The following is a 19,679-nucleotide window of genomic DNA, read 5'->3' on the forward strand; positions in this document are numbered from 1 at the left end:
CTCTGTCACTCTGTCACTCTGTCACTCTGTCACTCTGTCTCTCTGTCACTCTGTCACTCTGTCACTCTGTCACCTCTGTCACTCTGTCTCTCTGTCTCTGTCTCTGTCTCTGTCTCTCTGTCTCTGTCTCTCTCTCTCTCTCTCTCTCTCTCTCTCTCTCTCTCTCTCTCTCTCTCTCTCTCTCTCTCTCTCTCTCTCTCTCTCTCTCTCTCTCTCTCTCTCTCTCTCTCTCTCTCTCTCTCTCTCTCTCTCTCTCTCTCTCACATAAACACATAAAGACACACACACACACCCTAACCCCCTCTGTCTCTCTCCCTCCCTCCTCATAGCGTGATGCAGTGCTGAGTGAGCCTGCGGTGCAGGTGAGGCGCAAGGGGAAAGGGAAACAGATCTGGGCTCTGGAGAAGATGGAGAACAGACTGGTGGACATGAGAGAACTGTACCAGGAATGGAAGGACTATGACGATGACAACCCCGTGAGTGTGTGAGGGTGGTTGTGCATAAGGGTGGATGAGTGTGTGAGTGTGTGTGTGTGTGTGTGTGTGTGTGCGTGGTAACCCATCCAGTCAGTGTTGATGGAGTGTGAGTGTGGTGGTGAGAACTTGGACTACAACGAAGATGAACCCTGTGTGACAAATCGTTGTTTTTGAGAGTCTAGTCCATTCAGATGTACACAAACGCCATGTAAGGTGGTGCTAGCAAGCATGCTAGGTATCAACAGCCAATTGACTAGTGGCTGGAAGCTATAGTGCGCTTCGATTGGTTAATCGGGCCAAGATATCGCAGAGTATTTGCTTGCAATGCCCAACGCTGCCCCCGCCCACTTCACTTCCCTCCCTTGAAAATGAATGGAAACCCACATCATCTTCAGTTAAAACGTGCTGTAAGGGCTCCATTTGGGATCTCTCATTTATCTTCTCTCCTCTCTCCTCTCTCCCCCTCCTCTCCAGGTGATGCGTTCCTACTTTAAGCGTGCCGACCCGTTCTTTGACGAGCAAGAGAACCACAGTCTGATCGGCGTAGCCAACGTCTTCCTGTCCTGTCTGTTCTATGATGTCAAGCTGCAATATGCAGTACCCATCATCAACCAGAAGGGGGAGGTAAAGAAACGGCCTTCAGAATCACATAACACCAGGATTGTATTCATTACAGACAGCGTAGCAGAACTTTTTTGCAACGGAATTAGAAAAAAAGCATTTCCTATTGGACAAATTCAGGTAGTTCCTCCCTGTTCAGTCTGTTTATTCTGTTAATCGCCAAATGAATACAATCCTGTTTCTCAACCAGTGATGTCCAACTTGTGTTCCAGCCCAGCACTAACACACCTGATAAAACAAATCTTCATCTAGATTGACAACTGCCCAAGGTGTCTTGGTGATGTGCTGAAATGAAAACCTCACATTGTCGCACAGTGATGATCAGCACAGAATCAATGGTGTTTCATCCAGGCGTTGGTTGTCTTGTAGGTGGTTGGGAGGTTACACGTGGAGGTGGTGAGAGTGGCGGGTGGGTTTGAGGACAGCATGGCTGGGGGAGAGGACAATGAGGCCAGCCCCGACGGAGAGGTGCAGGAGAGGAAACTGGTCTGCATGGTGAGTCCGTTTTGGATACGAGCGGAAACACTCATAGAATACACACATGCTTACACACACACACACACACACACACACACACACACAGGAAAGTCACTTTTTTATATGGTTCGTCTGGAATGCCAAGCAATATAGTTTGCTTGTTCTCTTTCGAATCATATTTAATCATATCCTCTCTCTCTCTCTCTCTCTCTCTCTCTCTCTCTCTCTCTCTCTCTCTCTCTCTCTCTCTCTCTCTCTCTCTCTCCCGCCCGATCTCTCTCTCTCTCTCTCTCTCTCTCTCTCCCGCCCGATCTCTCTCTCTCTCTCTCTCTCTCTCCCGCCCGATCTCTCTCTCTCTCTCTCTCTCTCTCTCTCTCTCTCTCTCTCTCTCCCCCCTTCTCTCTCTCTCCCCTTCTCTCTCCTCTCTCTCTCCTCTTCTCTCTCTATCCCTCCTCCTCTCTCCCTCCCTCTCTCCACCCCCTCTCTCTCTCTCTCTCTCTCCAGATCAAGATTCTTCAGGCAACAGGTCTCCCCCAGTACCTGTCCAACTTTGTCTTCTGCCAATACTCGTTCTGGGACCAGGCGGAGCCCGTAATTGTGGCCCCAGAGGTGGACCCCTCTGCCTCGTCCCCCAGCAGCAAGGACCCTCACTGCATGGTGGTCTTTGACAGCTGCAAGGTCAGACATCCAATTCAATTTAAAATGCTTTATTGGCATGGTAAAAGTACTTGTATTGTAAAAGCAACAATGTTGAAAAATCCAACAGGATATAAAATGAATGTACATCTCAGTCATGTTGCAGATAGTTCTTATGGCTCAGGATGAATCAGGTAGCCTGGTTAAACCAGTGGTGAGCGCAGCATTCAGTCTAGTTTAACCAGGTTATGTATCAGGACCCTTCCTATCTTCTTACAGTATTTGTATTGTTCCTCTGTAGTGTGTTTCTGCTAATGGACCTATTTTCTTTCGGTTTTCTATGCTATTCTTTCTGCCCTTTCTAATTCTGTTTTTCTTTCTCTCTGTATCTCCCCCTATAGGAGATAGGTGTGGCAGTAACAGAGGAGTTTATAGAGTATCTGACAGAGGGGGCAGTGGCCATTGAGGTGTACGGACACAGACAGGCCGACGCCGGCAGAAACCCTGCCCTCTGGGACCTCAGCATTATACAGGCCAAGACACGCACGCTACGGGACAGGTGCACACACACACAGTCACACAGCACAAAGTGACACCAACACATGCCAGAGGTTCCATTTCCACATAAAAGCAACCTTCTAAATTCCATATTGGTGTTCTGTTGTGTGTCTGTCTCCCCCTACAGGTGGAGTGAGGTAACACGTCGTCTGGAGATGTGGATCCAGGTGTTGGAGATCAACGAGAACGGAGACTTCATGCCTGTAGAGGTCATACCTGCCAGAGACGTACGCACAGGAGGTATATTCCAACTACGGCAGGTAGGTGTTACGCCTGTGTGTGCATGTCTGTGTGTGGCTATCGCCAAATATGTTTTTTTCCTATTTAATCAGGAATTCCAAATTGTCCTTTACCTCAGAATGAAAAAACCAATCCATTACATATTTGCGTCAGGAACATGAACACAACAATACACAGAGAAGAAAAACAGGAAAGTCAACCAACTGAATTGTTTATTGAATCAGTAAGAGGAAGGCCCAGCTGTTTTCACCACTAATGTTCTATGTTGTGTTGTTTCCATGTGTGTCCCTCAGGGCCAGTCCAAAGGCATGTAAGGGAATTTTATCTGTAATCTCTTGCTCCCTCTATCCCTCTCCTTCACCCCCTCCCTCCCCCTCAGGGCCAGTCGAGACGTCTGCAGGTGGAGGTGAAGTCTGTGCAGGACAGCGGGACCATGCCGCTGATAGCGGAGGTTCTGCTGGCCGTGTCCGTGGGCTGTGTGGAGATCAGACCGACACGCCAGGCCAAGGCCAACAACCAACCCATACAGGTAACACACACGGACACATACCTATGCACATACAGTGCATTCGGAAAGTATTCAGTCACCTTGATTTTTTCCACATTTTGTTACGTTACAGCCTTATTCTAAAATGGATTAAATTGTTTTTTCCTCCTCATCAATCTACACACAATACCACATAATGACAAAGCAAAAACAGGTTTTTAGAAATTTTAACAAATGTATTAAAAATAAAAACCGGAAATATCACATTTACATAAGTATTTAGACCCTTTACTCAGTACTTTGTTGAAGCACTTTTGGCAGCAATCTTCTTGGGTATGACGCTACAAGCTTGGCACACATGTATTTGGGGATATTCTCCCATTCTTCTCTGCAGATCCTCTCAAACTCTTTCGGTGTGTAGATTGATGAGGAAAATGTTTAATCCATTTTAGAATAAGGCTGTAATGTAACAAAATGTGGAAAAGGGGAAGGGGTCGTAGCTGGCCGCGACCGGGAGACCCATGGGGCGGCGCACAATTGGCCCAGCGTCGTCCAGGGTAGGGGAGGGAATGGCCGGCAGGGATATAGCTCAGTTGGTAGAGCATGGCGTTTGCAACGCCAGGGTTGTGGGTTCAATTCCCACGGGGGGCCAGTATGAAAAAAATATCATAATAATGTATGCACTCACTAACTGAAAGTCGCTCTGGATAAGAGCGTCTGCTAAATGACTAAAATGTAAATGTAAATGTCTGAATACTTTCCGAATGCACCGTACTATGCAGGAAGATGGCAATGGCTGCGAATGCCATTTACGATATGTCTGTTCTGTACTAATATAATTGTATATTTTGTTGTTTGTCTCACAGATGGAGGGGGATGAGATGGACAGCTATCAGGTAAACACTTCACTGTCCTGTCTCGACTGAAATATCTCTTTCATATATCCCCACTGTATCTGATCAAATCAGACGACTCCGCTGAAGAGGATGCTAAAATGCATGTGCCTGTTTCTGTGGGTCTGTGATGGATTGGTCATGTCTGTGTCTTGTTTTTTTGTGATTGTTTCGTCTGGTCTCCCACCTCTGCACTCGCTTTGGTTGATTGGTCCTGTTCTCGCTCTGATTGGTCATCGGTGTGTGTTCTGTCCAATAGGAGCGTGATCTGGAGCGTCTGCGTCGCCAGTGGCTGACGGCTCTCACCAAGAGACAGGAGTACCTGGACCAACACCTCCAGACCCTGGTCAGCAAGCCAGGTAACACACCGACACACAAACACTGCAGTCAGTGTATAGTGGAGGAACGAGGAAGTATAACTACCTTTACTGGAGTAGCGTTTGGGCGGCAGGTCAAAGGGCACAGCAAATGAGGGAGAGGAAGTGGTGGCAGGAAACAGAATCCTCTGTTCAGGGAAGGTAGTCACGTTCTGATTGCCTACACATCTGTGTGAACATCTGGGTGGAGTTGAAGAAGAAAGACATTGACACTGTTGTGCTCCCTGTACAGAGAAGACAGAGGATGACGTGGAGAGGGAGGCCCAGCTGTTGGAATGGCGCCTGACACTGACCGAGGAGAGGAACGCCGTCATGGTGCCTTCAGCCGGGAGTGGCATCCCTGGAGCTCCCGCAGAGTGGTGAGAGAGAGAGAGAGTGTGTGTGTGTGTGAGAGCGGGAGAGTTGGGGCTAGACTTAAATGTAAAATGATCACACAGTTATTTTATCATAAATGTTAATATTGTTCAGGAAGTGAATCTGACAATTGTGTAAATTTTTTGTGTCTTTAGGGTGCCCTTACCTGGAATGGAGACCCATACCCCTGTGCTTTTCCTGGACCTCAGTGGTAAGTTCTCCTTCTTAAGTGTTATAATATCTCTGACTGGTTTAGTGACAATAAGTAAATCATTCAAATCCTCACTTTTCTCTTACTTCTCCATCTACTCCCCCCTCTCCCCCCTTTCTCTCTCCCATCCCCGCATTATCCATCTCCCCTCCCCCCTTCTCTCCCATCCCCCCATCCCCACTTTCTCTCTTTCCCCACCCCCCTCTTTCTCTCCCATCCTCGTCCTCTCCTCTCTCTCCTCTCCAGCGGATGACTTCAGTTCCCAGGATGCCTTGGAGGTCCCGGAGGCTGGGGGTTGGGACGCCACTCTGAGTGGCGAGGACGAGGAAGAGTTCTTCGACCTGCAGATCGTCAAACACTACGATGAAGAGGTGCGCACCAGGGTCCTTTTCATCAGGGCACGGCGTAGTAGTAAAACGTTTTGCAATGGAAAACCAAAACAAGTGTTTCTCATTGGGCAAGTCCACCTAATCCCCCCCCCCCCCGTTTCAGCAGTCCGTTCTCCATATGGTCCCTAACAGGGTCGCAAAATTCCCAATATTCCCAGGTTTTCCAGAAATTTGAAATCTGAAATCCATGAACCAGGATTTCTGGAAAACGTGGGAATTTTGGGAAAGTTACTGGAATTTTGCATCCTTAATGAACACAACCCTGTATCCCCACCCCTTCTACTAGGTAAAAGCTGAGGCGTCGTGGGACTCCACAGTGCACCAGTGTCCCCAGCTGAGCCGCGGTGGAGCGTGGACGGAGCAGAGGGTGTATCTGACGGTGCGCTGCGTGGTGCAGCTCAGCCATCCGGCAGACATGCAGCTGGTGCTGAGGAAACGGATCTGTGTCAACCTGAACCCCAGCAGACAGGGCTTCGCTCAGAACCTCCTCAAGAGGATGTCCACGCGCTCCTCTATCCCCGGCTGTGGGGTCACCTTTGAGGTGGTCTCCAACATCCCCGGGGTGAGGATGGGACACAGGAAGGAAACAGGAAATGACTTAATTTATCATCAATTACTATGGCTCTTTTTGGTAGTGATTTACTACAATGGCTACAAGTCTGTCCTCTCCTCACGTCCTCTCCTTCGTTGCACTGATATGAAGAAGGTGAAATGCTAACCTAATGATGCCCTTGGCACGACCATATTGTTTTCACCTGTCAAGTAGTGTTTTCCAACCAGTGCAGATGAAGGGGATTTTTTAGCAATTGAGATAGTCTGTGTCTTTTTGGCAGCTCTACTCTCTCTCTCTCTCCCTCAGGATGCCCAGGGTTCAGAGGACAGGGAGATGTTGGCTCGTCTAGCTGCCAGCACTGAGAACCCCAAGTCGGCCGACAACGAGGCAGCCATAGAGAAATACCTCCGCAGTGTCCTGGCCGTAGAGAACGTCCTCACTCTGGACCGACTACGACAGGTCACTATACACCTTCACACTAGGACTATCTACCTACGACAGGTCACTATACACCTTCACACTAGGACTATCTACCTACGACAGGTCACTATACACCTTCACACTAGGACTATCTACCTACGACAGGTCACTATACACCTTCACACTAGGACTATCTACCTACAACAGGTCACTATACACCTTCACACTAGGACTATCTACCTACGACAGGTCACTATACACCTTCACACTAGGACTATCTACCTACGACAGGTCACTATACACCTTCACACTAGGACTATCTACCTACGACAGGTCACTATACACCTTCACACTAGGACTATCTACAGCAGCTTTTTCCAAACTCGGTTTTGGGGAACCAAGGTGTGCACATTTCGTTTTTTCCCCAGCACTACACAGATGATTAAACTAATCAAAGGCTGATGATGAGTTGGTTATTTGAAAAAGCTGTGTAATACTAGGGCAAAAAACAAAATGTGCACCCCTTGGGGTCCCCAGGAAACGCTGGTCACATGCTTAACACAAATTTGTATTAACAGTACTGTTGCTTATTTCATGTTCCTGTTTTGTGAGTGTGTGTAGGAGGTGGCGGTGAAGGAGCACCTGGCGGGCAAAGGGAAGGGCAACAGACGCAGTCTCAGCTCCCCCAGTGTACACAGGGTAAATGGCACATTTTCTGTAAAAAACTAAAGCAAAAAAGTATGTTGGGGTATTACTGGGTCCTATTGATTTATTGAATAGTTTTAAGCCACTGAGGTCATGACATTTCTCTTTTTCCCTGCCTTCCTTCCTTCCTCCCTCTCTCTCTTTCTCTCTCCTTGTCGTCTTCAGCTCTCTGGCAGCAGACAGGACCTGTCATCTAACTGCAATCTGGACGACAACAAGGTACAACCCTGTTGAAGCTGTAGAACTGTTACTATTCAATCTGAACAACCCCACATCCCAAACTACACGGATCAACCCTCACATCTTTTAACTCTTGTTTTTTTCTCTCTCTTCTCTTCTCCAGACACGCTGGGAGAGCCAGCAGGACATCTTCATGACCTCGCCCCAGTTCAGCCACACCCTGCCTCGCCCCTCCTCCTCTCCCCCTACTATTCCCTCACAGAACCTGAGCCAGGACCCAGAGCAAGGTAAGGGCCTGACTCCCCCTCTCCTCTACTCTCCCCTCCCCTTGCCCCCCTCTCCTCTCTACCTTTCTCCCCCTGAGACTGCTCTACTAACCTGGCCTTGCTGACTCTACCTCAGTCTCATCTCGCTCTCTCTCTTCCCCTGTCATCGCTCTCTTTTCTGTGCAGTAGTCCTTTGGTGTGGTTCTGTCTTTCCTGTCTACTAGGTTGTCTCCTGTTTTAAGTGTTCTTTGTTTGATTTCACTTTCTCTCAGTGATGTCATTGAAATGGATGTGAGAGTGACCCAATGACAGTTAATTATTCAAATTAATTGGCAATATTTTATGATTATAATCCAGAGATTATAATATGTTATCACATGCTAAAATCATCTTCTTTATTTGATTATTTTCGGTTATTTTAATCAATTCTTTGTCTTGTCTCTGACCTGGTCCAGCCATTTTCTTCATTGTGTGTCTTTTTTCAATGTCATTTCCTGGGCTTGCTTTTCAACTTCCTGTCTTAATCACTCACACTTCCGCTACCTTCCAATCCTCCCATCTTTTATTCCTGCTCCTCATCTCTTTTACTCCTCCTCCTCCTCCCTCCTCTTCTCTTCTCTTCTCTCACCGATTCTCCCCTCAGGTCGTTCAGGGCTTGCTGCCTCTTATCTTTCAGTCAAAGCCCTGGTGCCACAGATGCCCAAGCTGCTCAAGTCGCTGTTCCCTGCCCGCGAGGACAAGAAGGAGCCCCTACGCCCTTCACCCCACTCTCTACAGGTAGGGCACACATACCCCTCTGACCTTCCGTCATCCAGTGACCTTTTGACCTTTTGGTTGAAAGAAATTGTTCCCTTTTTTATGTTGTGAACCCACTGAAGCCTTTCCCATTTTCTTGTGATCCACCAAATAAACCGAACCCTGTTTCTAGCCACAGCACCAGTCAGTAACTGGGAGCCCAGAGAAACTGGACGGTCGATGTGAGTCTATAATCCACTATAGTTCACCGTCTCCTCATCCTCTGCCTCCATAAAGACACATTTCTGTCTGACTCAGAAACCATTGCTGTAATCCATGCTTTCTTTTCAGTGTGGCCTATATTTCCATTTTTATTTTGTCCATCAGGCCTTTTACCAGGTGCTGATATCACAATGAGACTCATCGTCATCTGCATTTGAGCGGAGGAAAGTGGAGATGGTTTTTAGGGCATTCAGAGGAAGACACGTCTAGACCAGTGAATGTTACACTCAGCTTCCAGATGAAACACACTTGTATAATAGGCTTTTAGACGAGCCGCTCTCAGAAGACAGACTGGGGGTAGAGTCTAGTGGTATTATAGTCATTATAGCACCGTGATGCAATGACTTCAATGGAAGGTAAGCATGAATGAATGATTTAACACAAAAAACAAAGCGCTAATTCCTACATCTCTCCAATAATGTTTTCTTCTTCTTGAGCTGTTTAGTTTTATAAGGGATCCTCAAAGCATTGGTCTAAGGGACCACACACACCGCACCTAATGTTGATCTGCTGTTGATCTGCCGTTTGTTCGGCGTGGTGTGTTTTAGGGACCACCCGCTGTAGGGCTGGGCGATAAATCAAATTAGATTCATTTGAATGTATGTTTTTGCACAATATTCCAAATGCCTGTATTGCGAAAATCAACTTATTTTACATTTTCTATGAGCGTTTATGTCCGTTTGTTCTCCTGTTGTTTTTTGGGTCTCGCCTCCTTCACTCCTTCTGCTGTGACTGGGCACCTACCCATTTACACACCAACCCCCCTCATACACACCGAGACCCTCCCCCCCCACACACCAAGCCCTTCCCCCTGCCACTCACAACAACAAAGATACATTTTAGTCATTTAGCAGACGCTCTTATCCAGAGCGACTTACAGTTAGTGAGTGCATAATTATTATTTTTTTCATACTGGCCCCCCGTGGGAATCGAACCCACAACCCTGGCGTTGCAAACGCCATGCTCTACCAACTGAGCTACATCCCTGCCGGCCATTTCCTCCCCTACCCTGGACGACGCTGGGCCAATTGTGCGCCGCCCCATGGGTCTCCCGGTCGCGGCTGGCTACGACAGAGCCTGGATTCTAACCACGATCTCTAGTGACACAGCTAGCACTGCGATGCAGTGCCTTAGACCACTGCGCCACTCGCAGAGTGAGAGATCACTTCTTCCTCTCTGTCAAGCAGTTTCAACTCGCTATTTGAAGTTTGAAGTTTGGTTCAACATAATCAGTCATATGATCATCGAAACACATCGAGACATTATTTTACTGCAATAGAGGATACCCTTTTTATGTTTCAACTCCTCAAAATGAACATTGATTGATTCTGGAAAATGATTGCTCAGTTTCTGTTGTGTGTGGCATTGCGGTACAATGTACCACTAGCAGGATTTTAGCCACAGACTGTTATACTAGCTGTCTAGTCTGTTTTTATAAATGTGCAATAAGGTATAGTTTCACGAGCCCTGAATTCATTGGATTATTGCTCAATGTTTACCTTTAATTGTACAACAAAGCTTATTTAGAGAAAACATAAAAATAATTGAGTGATATACAGTGCATTCTGAAAATATTCAGACCCCTTGACTTTTTCCACATTTTGTTATGTTACAGCCTGATTCTAAAATGGATTTTAAACAATTACACACTCTACACATAATACCCCATAATGACAAAGTAAAAACAGGTTTTTACAAATTTTTGCAAATGTATTAAAAATAGAAAACGGAAATATCACATTTACATAAGTATTCAGACCCTTTACTCAGTACTTTGTTGAAGCCCTTTTGGCAGCAATTACAGCCTTGAGTCTAAGGTCAATTTTGAGTCTCATAGTAAAGGGTCTGAATACTTATATAAATGTGATATTTCAGTTTTTTATTTTTAATACATTTGCAAAAAATTCTAAAAACCAGTTTTTGCTTTTCATTATGGGGTATTGTGTGTAGATTGATGAGGGAAAAAACAATTTTATCGATTTTAGAATAAGGCTGTAACGTAACAAAATGTGGAAAAGGGGAAGGGGTCTGAATACTTTCCGAATGCACTGTTTCATGAATCGGCCATAAGTTAGAGGGGGGGAAAAGGATGATTTTTAGGCCATATCGCCCAGCCCTAACCAGCTGGTGGACATCTGACTGCTGACATTTTGGCGCGTTTCTACATGTAGAATCGATTTGCACAAATGTTTTCAAATTAAGTGCCAGCACTTTGTTTAGAGGTGCTAAGTACTCTCGGCCGGCAAACACTACCAGTGTGTCCGAGCCTTAAGGTAAAGGAAGAACAAAAAAAAGTTTGACAGGGCCTTTCCCCCAATCTATCTCCTTAATGCTGAGTGCCAGTCTTTGGTTTGACTCGGCCGAGGATCGAACTCCCAACCTTCCAAACCCAGGGCGGACACTCACACCAAATGCCACTGAGTTGGTTATGTCCATATATAATGAAGTCTAAAGTCGCTGAACACTGGATGTAAGATATGCCAAGCTTGCTATTTAATTTCCATAAAGACGATATGTTTAGTTATTTGGTAATACCACCATCTGTTTGTCATTCTTTAAAGATAGATAATTCTACAATGGATTTAGCCATTATTTTTTGGGGATTAAAACCATTTTTGTAAAGAGCTGAATATAATCAACTGAGCTTTTCGACTTTTTAAATTAACTCCTAAAGTTATGGACAATGTGAGAGAATACTGATGTATTTCAATGAACAATTGAATCTTTTCTTCAAACCTTTGAACATAATTGTGTTTCTCTGTCTTCCTGGCAGCACATGCCTCGTATCATCATGCAGACAACGGGGCCTGAAGACAGCAGGATCCGGATAGAACCGGTAAGAACCCTCTGTCATCTCTTTTCAACTCTCCTCCTGTCTGCTCCCCCTTTATTAGTGTTCTACTCCCTATGAGCACAATACGTTAAAAATACATATTTTGGGTTGAAAGGACGTCTTTTCAACGTCTTGTGCTCACTGGGAGTTGTAGTTTGTTAGAGATCAGTCTAGTTGTAGTTGATTAGTTGAAATCAGTTAGTTTGCAACATCTCTCCAGGCTCAGACAGTGTATTGACTGTATTATGAAGCTATGGTAGGTAGTAAGCTAGGGGATCTAAGGATCTCATGATGATGATGATGAAGATGGTGGTGATGATGATCATTATGATATTGATGGAAATTGTGGTGGCGATATGCAACATGATGTCCTGGTTTGCTCCAGTCAGTCTTAAGTTTGATGGAGTTCTTAAATTCCTGTTGTGGTGTGATTGCCGTTGCCGTGATTCCTCCCCGTAGGTTGCTATGGTAGGGAGGACCACCCTTATCCCGGCCCTGACCAATGACAGGTGGTCGGAATCCACCGACGCCCCTCTTCCTGTTCAGTCCTCCCAGCATGACCCGCATGACTACCCCCTCAGCCCCATCAGCGAGGCCTCCAGCGGCTACTTCTCCACTAGCGTTTCCATGGCAACCCTGTCAGAGGCTTCAGCCAGCGCCAGTGGCGACCACCCTGCCACCCCCCTCCACACCTCCTCCTCTCTCACCCTCCTAGATGCAGGGGTGGGGCTAAAGGGGATTGATGCTCCTGAAACTACGTTACCCAGAACCCAGCAGCGAGCTGAACAGAACGGTGTTACTGCTGCCTCTCCTCAGTATGACAACAAAATGGCCACCACCGGTCCCGGCTCCAACGTCAACAGCGTCACCACGGGCAACAAGCCCTTCTCCGTGCAGAGGGTGTCGACGTCGGACCTGAAGTCGTTCCAGCAGCGCATCCTGGGGGAGGAAGTGGAGGCGAGAGGAGGAGGAAGACAGGGGAGTCTGGAGAGACTGGAGATCGTCCTGGACGACGAGGATGGCGGCCGCGACTACGTGCTACCTGATTGGCTGAGAGAGGGGGTGTGCGTGACGGTGGGAGCCAATAAGGGCGGGACTGTGCGCTACGTGGGCAACACTGAGTTCGCCGAGGGTGTGTGGGTCGGGGTGGAGCTCGACTCGCCCTCAGGTGTGTTTGGTGTGTGTGTGTTTACTGTTTACACAGAATTGCATGACTCAACATAATAACACCGTAAGAAATTGAATCTATGCAAATAGCCTGAAAATAAAAATCTAGAGGACCGTGTCCTTGTCCGCATGCACATGAGACTCATCAGAGCAGGCAATGCTTAGTTTAGGAAATTCTAAATACTAAACCAACTCTCTTCCTTGTCTACCCCTCACTCCTTTCCCTTCATTCTCTCCCTCCCTCCTTCCTCTCTCCCTCTTATCTTCCTCTCCCTCTTTCCTCCCTCTCTCTACAGGTAAGAACGACGGCTCCGTAGGCGGGCGCCACTACTTCCGCTGTAACCCTGGTTACGGTGTCCTGGTGCGTCCCGACCGGGTTTTCAGACGGGAGCGTTCCACCAAACGGAACCCGGAGAACCGGCGCAGCGGCGAGTTCTACCAGCCCGTTCTGCGGGGAGAGTCCACTAACAGGCGAGGGGAGAACCGCAAGTCCTGGAGCAGCTGAACTGGAGAGAAACAGGTCTGGCAGGGAGAGACCATTATTCCACACATCCCTCTGTCTCCTGGCTCGGATCAACTAGAAAACCCACACATCCTGTTTCTAAGCCTCCGTCTCACTCAGCCCCCTCTCTCTCAATCTCCCCCTAACTATGCAATACTACTGCATCTAATGGAAAACGGTCCCTGTCCTATGCCCACTCATAGCTATGTAACAGTACCTTAGTGCTCTGGGTTAGATCTGTCTGGATTCATTTCAATAGGGAAGACCTTTACCCAACAAGCCCTTGCTGCTGCTGTGCTGTCTCCCCATCTGGACACAGCACTGGTGGTGCCGCCTGTGGCATGGATTGGGCACAGGACCTGAGTGGTTCCACAGCACCTGAAGTAGTCTACAGAGTGTTGCTGTCTATATGAAGTGACCCACAGGGTGGCCAATGGGGACTGTTTGTCCGCGGGCCAAGGTTCAGGTTCTGAAGTGATGACATCATTTCCTCTGATGTCATCAAACTCTGGTCACACTTCGAGAATCCTTCTGAAAGAATGAGACTGCTATTCCACCAGACTCTGACCGGAACCCCCATCCCTCCTCTTTTTCAATGGAACTGTCCATTTTACTCCCCTCCTCCCCCCTTATTTTTGAATGGAACGGTCCCTTTTAACTAAATGATATTATCGGTCCTTTTTGTGGACTGACATTTTAGCAGTTACTATATCTGTTTCCCCCATGTGAAGTCATTCATCTGAAGTGATCGATTCTTCCAGAATGTGCCTTCATGATTCATGAGTTTATTTTTCTTTGTAATGTTTCTTAGTGGTTTTATTTAATGCACATTTCGCCCTCTGTTGAGCTTTGACGAGAATGCCTTGTGTAAGTGTGAGGTGATCTCCTGGACTGTAGAGTGGACGTGGACGTACCTGTGAGAAGATGTGTGTGTGTGTGCCTGTGTTTTAGAAGTTTGGCCCTTGAAGCTGATTTTAACCATGGCAATGTACAGTAGGCTGGGAGAAAAATGATCCCTCTGTCTGTGTGTGTGTGTGTGTATGCACGTCTCCGGCTGATCTGAAATATGAAGCACCGTCGTTATGACGACGTGGTTTGTGCAACAGTAATAGCCATTGGTTTTAAATTGTAAGTTGAGAAGTCAGTTGAAGGATGTTTCCACTATGAGAAGCCCAGAGAGCAAAATTAGTTGAAATTGCTTTTCTTAAATGTATTTTTAACATCCGGGTGCTTACTGGGAGATTTTGCACGTTAGAGGTGTTAGCAGAATGGTTGTCTTTGGTTCTAGAACTGTTTGAGGAAGTAGCAGTGGTGTGTACTGGACTGCTGGTCTTGTGTGTATGTAACTTTGTGGTAACATTGTGTTCATGTTGTGGAGCTTTATGTAACGTGTGGAGCGGAAGTTGAATGGAAGTTAGGACTGGTATGTTTTATGCTGGTCATTGATTTGTGTTTGGGGAAAAAAGATCTCTGCATATGTTCACCATTTATTTTTTAGAAAGGTGCTCTTAATGTGTGTGAAGCTACAGATCTGTAATAGGGTCTAACATTTACATACTGACTCAATGGCTTTGGGAGATGAAGAAGGCAAGGATGTGGGAGCATCGTTTTTTTTAGTTTAAGTTTTACAAGCAATTTGGTTTGAAACTATGGAATTTTAATTAAAATGTTAATTGATCCCTGAAGTTCCTCCAAAATGTAATGAATCTCATTTTTATTAGACATTTGAAGTTAATACTTAAAGGGGCAATCTGCAGTTCAAACAACAACAAAGTGGGGTCCCCGCCACAGCTTTGGTAAATAGGAATGGGGCTGGAGAAATGTAACCACTCTCAAATCAATCAATGGGTGTATATCATTAATTTAAACATCCAAAAATGGATGTAACAACTGCAGATTGCCCCTTTAAATCCATTGAATAAAAATGTAAACTGTGTAGTCTCACCTAGTGAGCCGAGGTACAAGCTGTAACGGGATGCAGAATGTGTTTTAACACTAGTCCATTCAGAAAGCATGGAGCAGAGTCACAAATATGAAGGATCTGAAAGATATACCCCTTCACCATGACATTTCTTTCGAGTCTTTATCATATGCTTTAAGAGAAGCCTAAATTTGCAATGTTTCTTATATTTTAATGGTTGTACATATGCCTTTATCATGTGAAATAGACAAAGCCTTCTAAATTGTACTGAAAAAAAGTTGTTGATTGCACAAGTGATTCTATGAGAAATGGCGCTGCTATAGCCACTGTAATATAACTGTAAATTGATTAGATCATTGACATTATAATTCTTATTGGGAGTTGATCTTGATTCTAGTCTTGATTTTTAGCCTTCTATACACCACTTGAGATGGGAGAGAGTAAGGAGGAGTTGTCTATGGGCTGATGAGTGGCCAGTTGGTAGAGAGATGGGACGAGCAAGTGCTTATTTATTGTCATGGTTGCCTTTTATGTACTGTCCCCAAGTTGCTCGGACCCTTTACGTTGCTCTTACTATAGCTAGGCGTTTTTTAAAGTTTGTCGTCAAGCCTTCACCGAGTGATCATACTTGTGGTAATAGGAGGGGAACTGAGTCTCCCTGGTGTGTATGTGTGCGGTGTTGTAATGAAGAGTGAGAGAGCAGGTGGTGTATCGGATGGATTTGGCGTCTCCACACCTCTTTGCACAGAGACTGAAGAGTGTTTGAGATCACTTCAGTCTTATCTATTTCTTTATATCCCCCCCCCCTCTCTCTCTCTCTCTCTCTCTCTGTCTCTGTCTCTGTCTCTGTCTCTGTCTCTCTCTGTCTCTGTGTCTCTCTGTGTCTCTCTGTGTCTCTCTGTGTCTCTCTGTGTCTCTCTCTGTCTCTCTCTGTCTCTCTCTCTCTCTCTCTGTCTCTGTCTCTCTCTCTCTCCGTGTCTGTCTCTCTCTCTCTCTGTGTGTGTCTCTGTCTCTCTGTCTCTGTCTCTCTCTCTCTGTCTCTCTCTGTCTCTCTCTCTCTGTGTCTCTGTCTCTCTCTCTGTGTCTCTCTCTGTGTCTCTGTCTGTCTCTCTCTCTCTCTCCGTGTCTGTCTCTCTCTCTCTCTGTGTCTCTGTCTCTCTCTCTCTGTCTCTGTCTCTCGCTCCTATCCGGAAGTTGGATGATACACGCAAGTAGTTCTGATTCAAACACATTTCATTATTCAGTAACTTTTATCGGTTCATATTTCTAACTGTTAGCTCTTTTGAGATACTGAATATTTGACATTGCCGGTGGAGTCTTCGCTTCTGACTCAAAATACAGTTACAGATCTGCTCGTTCACAGGCAGTAAGGCCGGGATTCAAGCTGTTCAGGCTTTGTCAGCTATGCACCTTTTAAAGGCAATGTTCCCGCATTCGCGGAGACTTCATTCACCGTAAAAGCTATACGTAAAAATTCACAGTAATATATTTATTTTGTAATTTAGCAGACGCTCTTATCCAGTGCGATTTACAGTAGTGAGTGCATACATTTTTGTACTGAAAAGCAGGTACACGTGTACCTGAATGCTGTGTAACGCCAGGAAGGGGAAGTGACCTCCATTTGTCGTGCCTGTCATACAGGCATCCTCTGGCTTTCATTTCAATAGTCGTCATCATGGACGTTAACATATATGGTTGTGACTGTACGTGCTCAGAACCACATCAGGGGTGTATTCACTAGGAACATGAAGCAAACGAAACAAAGCGGGGAGGGACCTACCTGAATTGGTCCAATAGAAACTCTTGTTTGGAGTAAATGGAAAACCGCTTTTTGCTACGGCCTGCAACTAATGAATACACCCCTGGTATTCTATTGAGTTTGACCCTTATCGACTGTCTATACCTGATTAAGGATCCATCTATACTGTTACTCTTTCATCATTCCACAGAAGGCATGTTCTGTGTTTTTAAAGAATATTTTTAATCAAGTGCTACTGTGAGCATAGATTTTTAAAGGCCCAAGGACACAGATGCAACAAACTGTTATGGGGGAAATAATATTTCAAGACTATATATTTGTTTATCTGCCTTTCTAATATATGCATTTCCTGTATATCTGTATCTATGGCAACCCTGGTCCAGAGCTCAGAGCAATATGACACCTGCCTTTATGTGGCCTTCAGTCTACAAGATAGTCAGTCAGTCTGTCCGTCTGTCCCCCTCTGGGTTTAATAACTAAAAACCTCTGTCTGGCAATGCGAGACTCAATAACTACAAACCCTAACTCCCGCCATAGAGGAACCTGTATACTGTAAGAATTACTTCAATCTACACGTGGACCACATCAGACCCACTGTACACATTCAGCCACTGGCTTATGGGACAATGGGAGCTCATGTTAGTAGAGGATACTAACACAGACGTCAACTAGAGCAGAGAATCTTTACCTCCAACAGAGACATCAACTAGAGCAGAGAATCTTTTTCTCCAACAGAGACGTCAACTAGAGTAGAGAATTTTTACCTCCAACTCTCAGCGGCCACGTTCCATTTCTGTCCTGAGCTATCTCTCAGGTGTTCAATACTAAAGGGGTAGGAGCTGGAGGAAGGGGCCAGGGACAGAAATGGAATTGGGCCCGATCTTCAGACCGTTTGTACAACTCTCCTTTCACAATGGTTGCGTCTGAAATGGCACCCTACTCCCCATAGAGTGCATAGAAAATAGATAGGGTGCCAATTTGGACACGACTCACTTGAGACCAGCTCTGGTTTGTGCCTCGTCCTGGAGTCTTGAGTTATCAATATCGTTATTATTATCATTTTTAATAATCTTCAACAATAATTTGCGTATCTGATTGTGTTGTTGTGAAGTGTATTATTTGAGTATTTCTGTGAGCGAATGTGTGTAGGTGTGACTGGATGTATATATTAAGACTTAACAATCTGAGCGCAAGTTTGGGTTTTGATTAATTTAATTGTTCTGTGTAATTCTATGCTGAAATCCAAAGAATAATCATGTATTATAATTCATTTGTCTTTTTTATCGCCTGGACAATAATCTCCCTGTAAAGGAAAGAATTAAAAAAATGAATTGATTTACAGATTTCTATCGTCTGCTGTTATTTTATGGATAAGGCTGCGTAAACTTCCAGAATCCTTTCAAGTCATGCATTGATGTCAATGGCAATTCGAGTTAAACGTGTAGCTCAAGTTAGGATTTGAACCAATTGATACATATTTTGTGAAATCATGCAGTTAGACTTCAGTTGCTCAACAAAAACACGCATTGTTCATCGATCATTCTTTATTCTCTAGTAGGTACAGTAAACAAATGAGAAAATGTAACAAAGGCATAGTTTTCTACATATTCCATTACAGAACAGTCTACTGTCCAAAAAAGGCACTAAATTCTGAAGTAGGAGATAACAGGACTAATTTAACTATTTAAATCTGATACAACAGTGATTTATTTGATTGATATTCATCTTATAGAACATTTGTCGTTATATTTCATGTATTCAAGTTTTATGTATGAACAAGGACTGGCAATAGCTGTTCCTTCGGAATGTCAAAGGCAAAGCACCTCCCACAAAGGTTAAAGTTCATTGAGTATCAGTCTTCAGCAAATGCAACCTTTTCACCTGGTTTTGTAAACAGTACCAATTTAATTTGTAGAGATTTGACAGGGTGATGTCAGACGCAAAACCAAATAGTGTGTGCTAGCGAGCTACTTGATATGGCATTAAGTCTCGAGAGACTAGTAAAGACCTCAGAAACCTGAAGGAAGAAGCTTTGCCTTTGAGTGATGCAATACAAAACACACAGGGCAGATTGTGCATATATCAAAATGGAAAACGAACAACACAAAACATGATATAAAAAATAAAAAGCATTTCATGAATCAAACGATTAATCTAATATACATTCCTGTTTGGCAGTATTTTATACATGGAAACATTTTAAGTAACAAACTGAAAATAAAAATGTTTTTCTGCCTCTCTTTAGAATAGTCTTTTTTTATCTTGTAAGATACATATTTGATTAGAACAAAGCACTAGGTTAATGGCTAGCAGAACCTCAGATTCACAAGCTCTGAAGCAGCAGGAACCATCCTCAGGTCAGCTTCGCTGTCATTCAATACATACTGGATGACTTAAAGGGACAGTTCACCCCAAACATCAACGTTAGTCTCTGCACCTTGAATCTTGCATGCATGCTGGTCAGCCAACAGTCTGTCACGAGAGACACTTGTCAATACTTTAGAATTGGTCTAACGATAGACTGGGGCCATATCCCATCACTCCAATCATTGTGTAGATCTGGCAATGAGAAAGTTTCCTAATCGTTGGGAATTGAGGTCTGTAGATTTCATCATAATAGAAGGGCCTACACAACAA

The 19,679-nt window shown here is 45.1% G+C and overlaps 1 protein-coding gene across 1 annotated transcript in view; it reads left to right on the forward strand.

The window, feature by feature from the left end:
* The window catches only part of LOC311145320 (kinesin-like protein KIF13B), a 59,049-nt gene extending 40,664 nt beyond the window's left edge, over positions 1-18,385 (forward strand). Inside the window, 21 exon segments of the mRNA XM_084181554.1 lie at positions 330-476; positions 951-1,100; positions 1,467-1,592; positions 2,079-2,252; positions 2,612-2,769; positions 2,896-3,028; positions 3,388-3,537; positions 4,362-4,391; positions 4,648-4,747; positions 4,998-5,124; positions 5,275-5,330; positions 5,577-5,701; positions 6,006-6,281; positions 6,579-6,731; positions 7,314-7,391; positions 7,563-7,616; positions 7,741-7,864; positions 8,520-8,620; positions 11,634-11,696; positions 12,153-12,861; positions 13,157-18,385. Coding sequence (XP_084037680.1) covers positions 330-476; positions 951-1,100; positions 1,467-1,592; positions 2,079-2,252; positions 2,612-2,769; positions 2,896-3,028; positions 3,388-3,537; positions 4,362-4,391; positions 4,648-4,747; positions 4,998-5,124; positions 5,275-5,330; positions 5,577-5,701; positions 6,006-6,281; positions 6,579-6,731; positions 7,314-7,391; positions 7,563-7,616; positions 7,741-7,864; positions 8,520-8,620; positions 11,634-11,696; positions 12,153-12,861; positions 13,157-13,365 — 3,243 coding nt within the window. The 3' untranslated portion in view covers positions 13,366-18,385.
* Positions 18,386-19,679: the final 1,294 nt, after the last annotated feature.

The sequence above is a fragment of the Coregonus lavaretus genome (genome assembly GCF_964263955.1).
Source record: "Coregonus lavaretus genome assembly, chromosome: 18".
NCBI lineage: Eukaryota > Metazoa > Chordata > Actinopteri > Salmoniformes > Salmonidae > Coregonus > Coregonus lavaretus.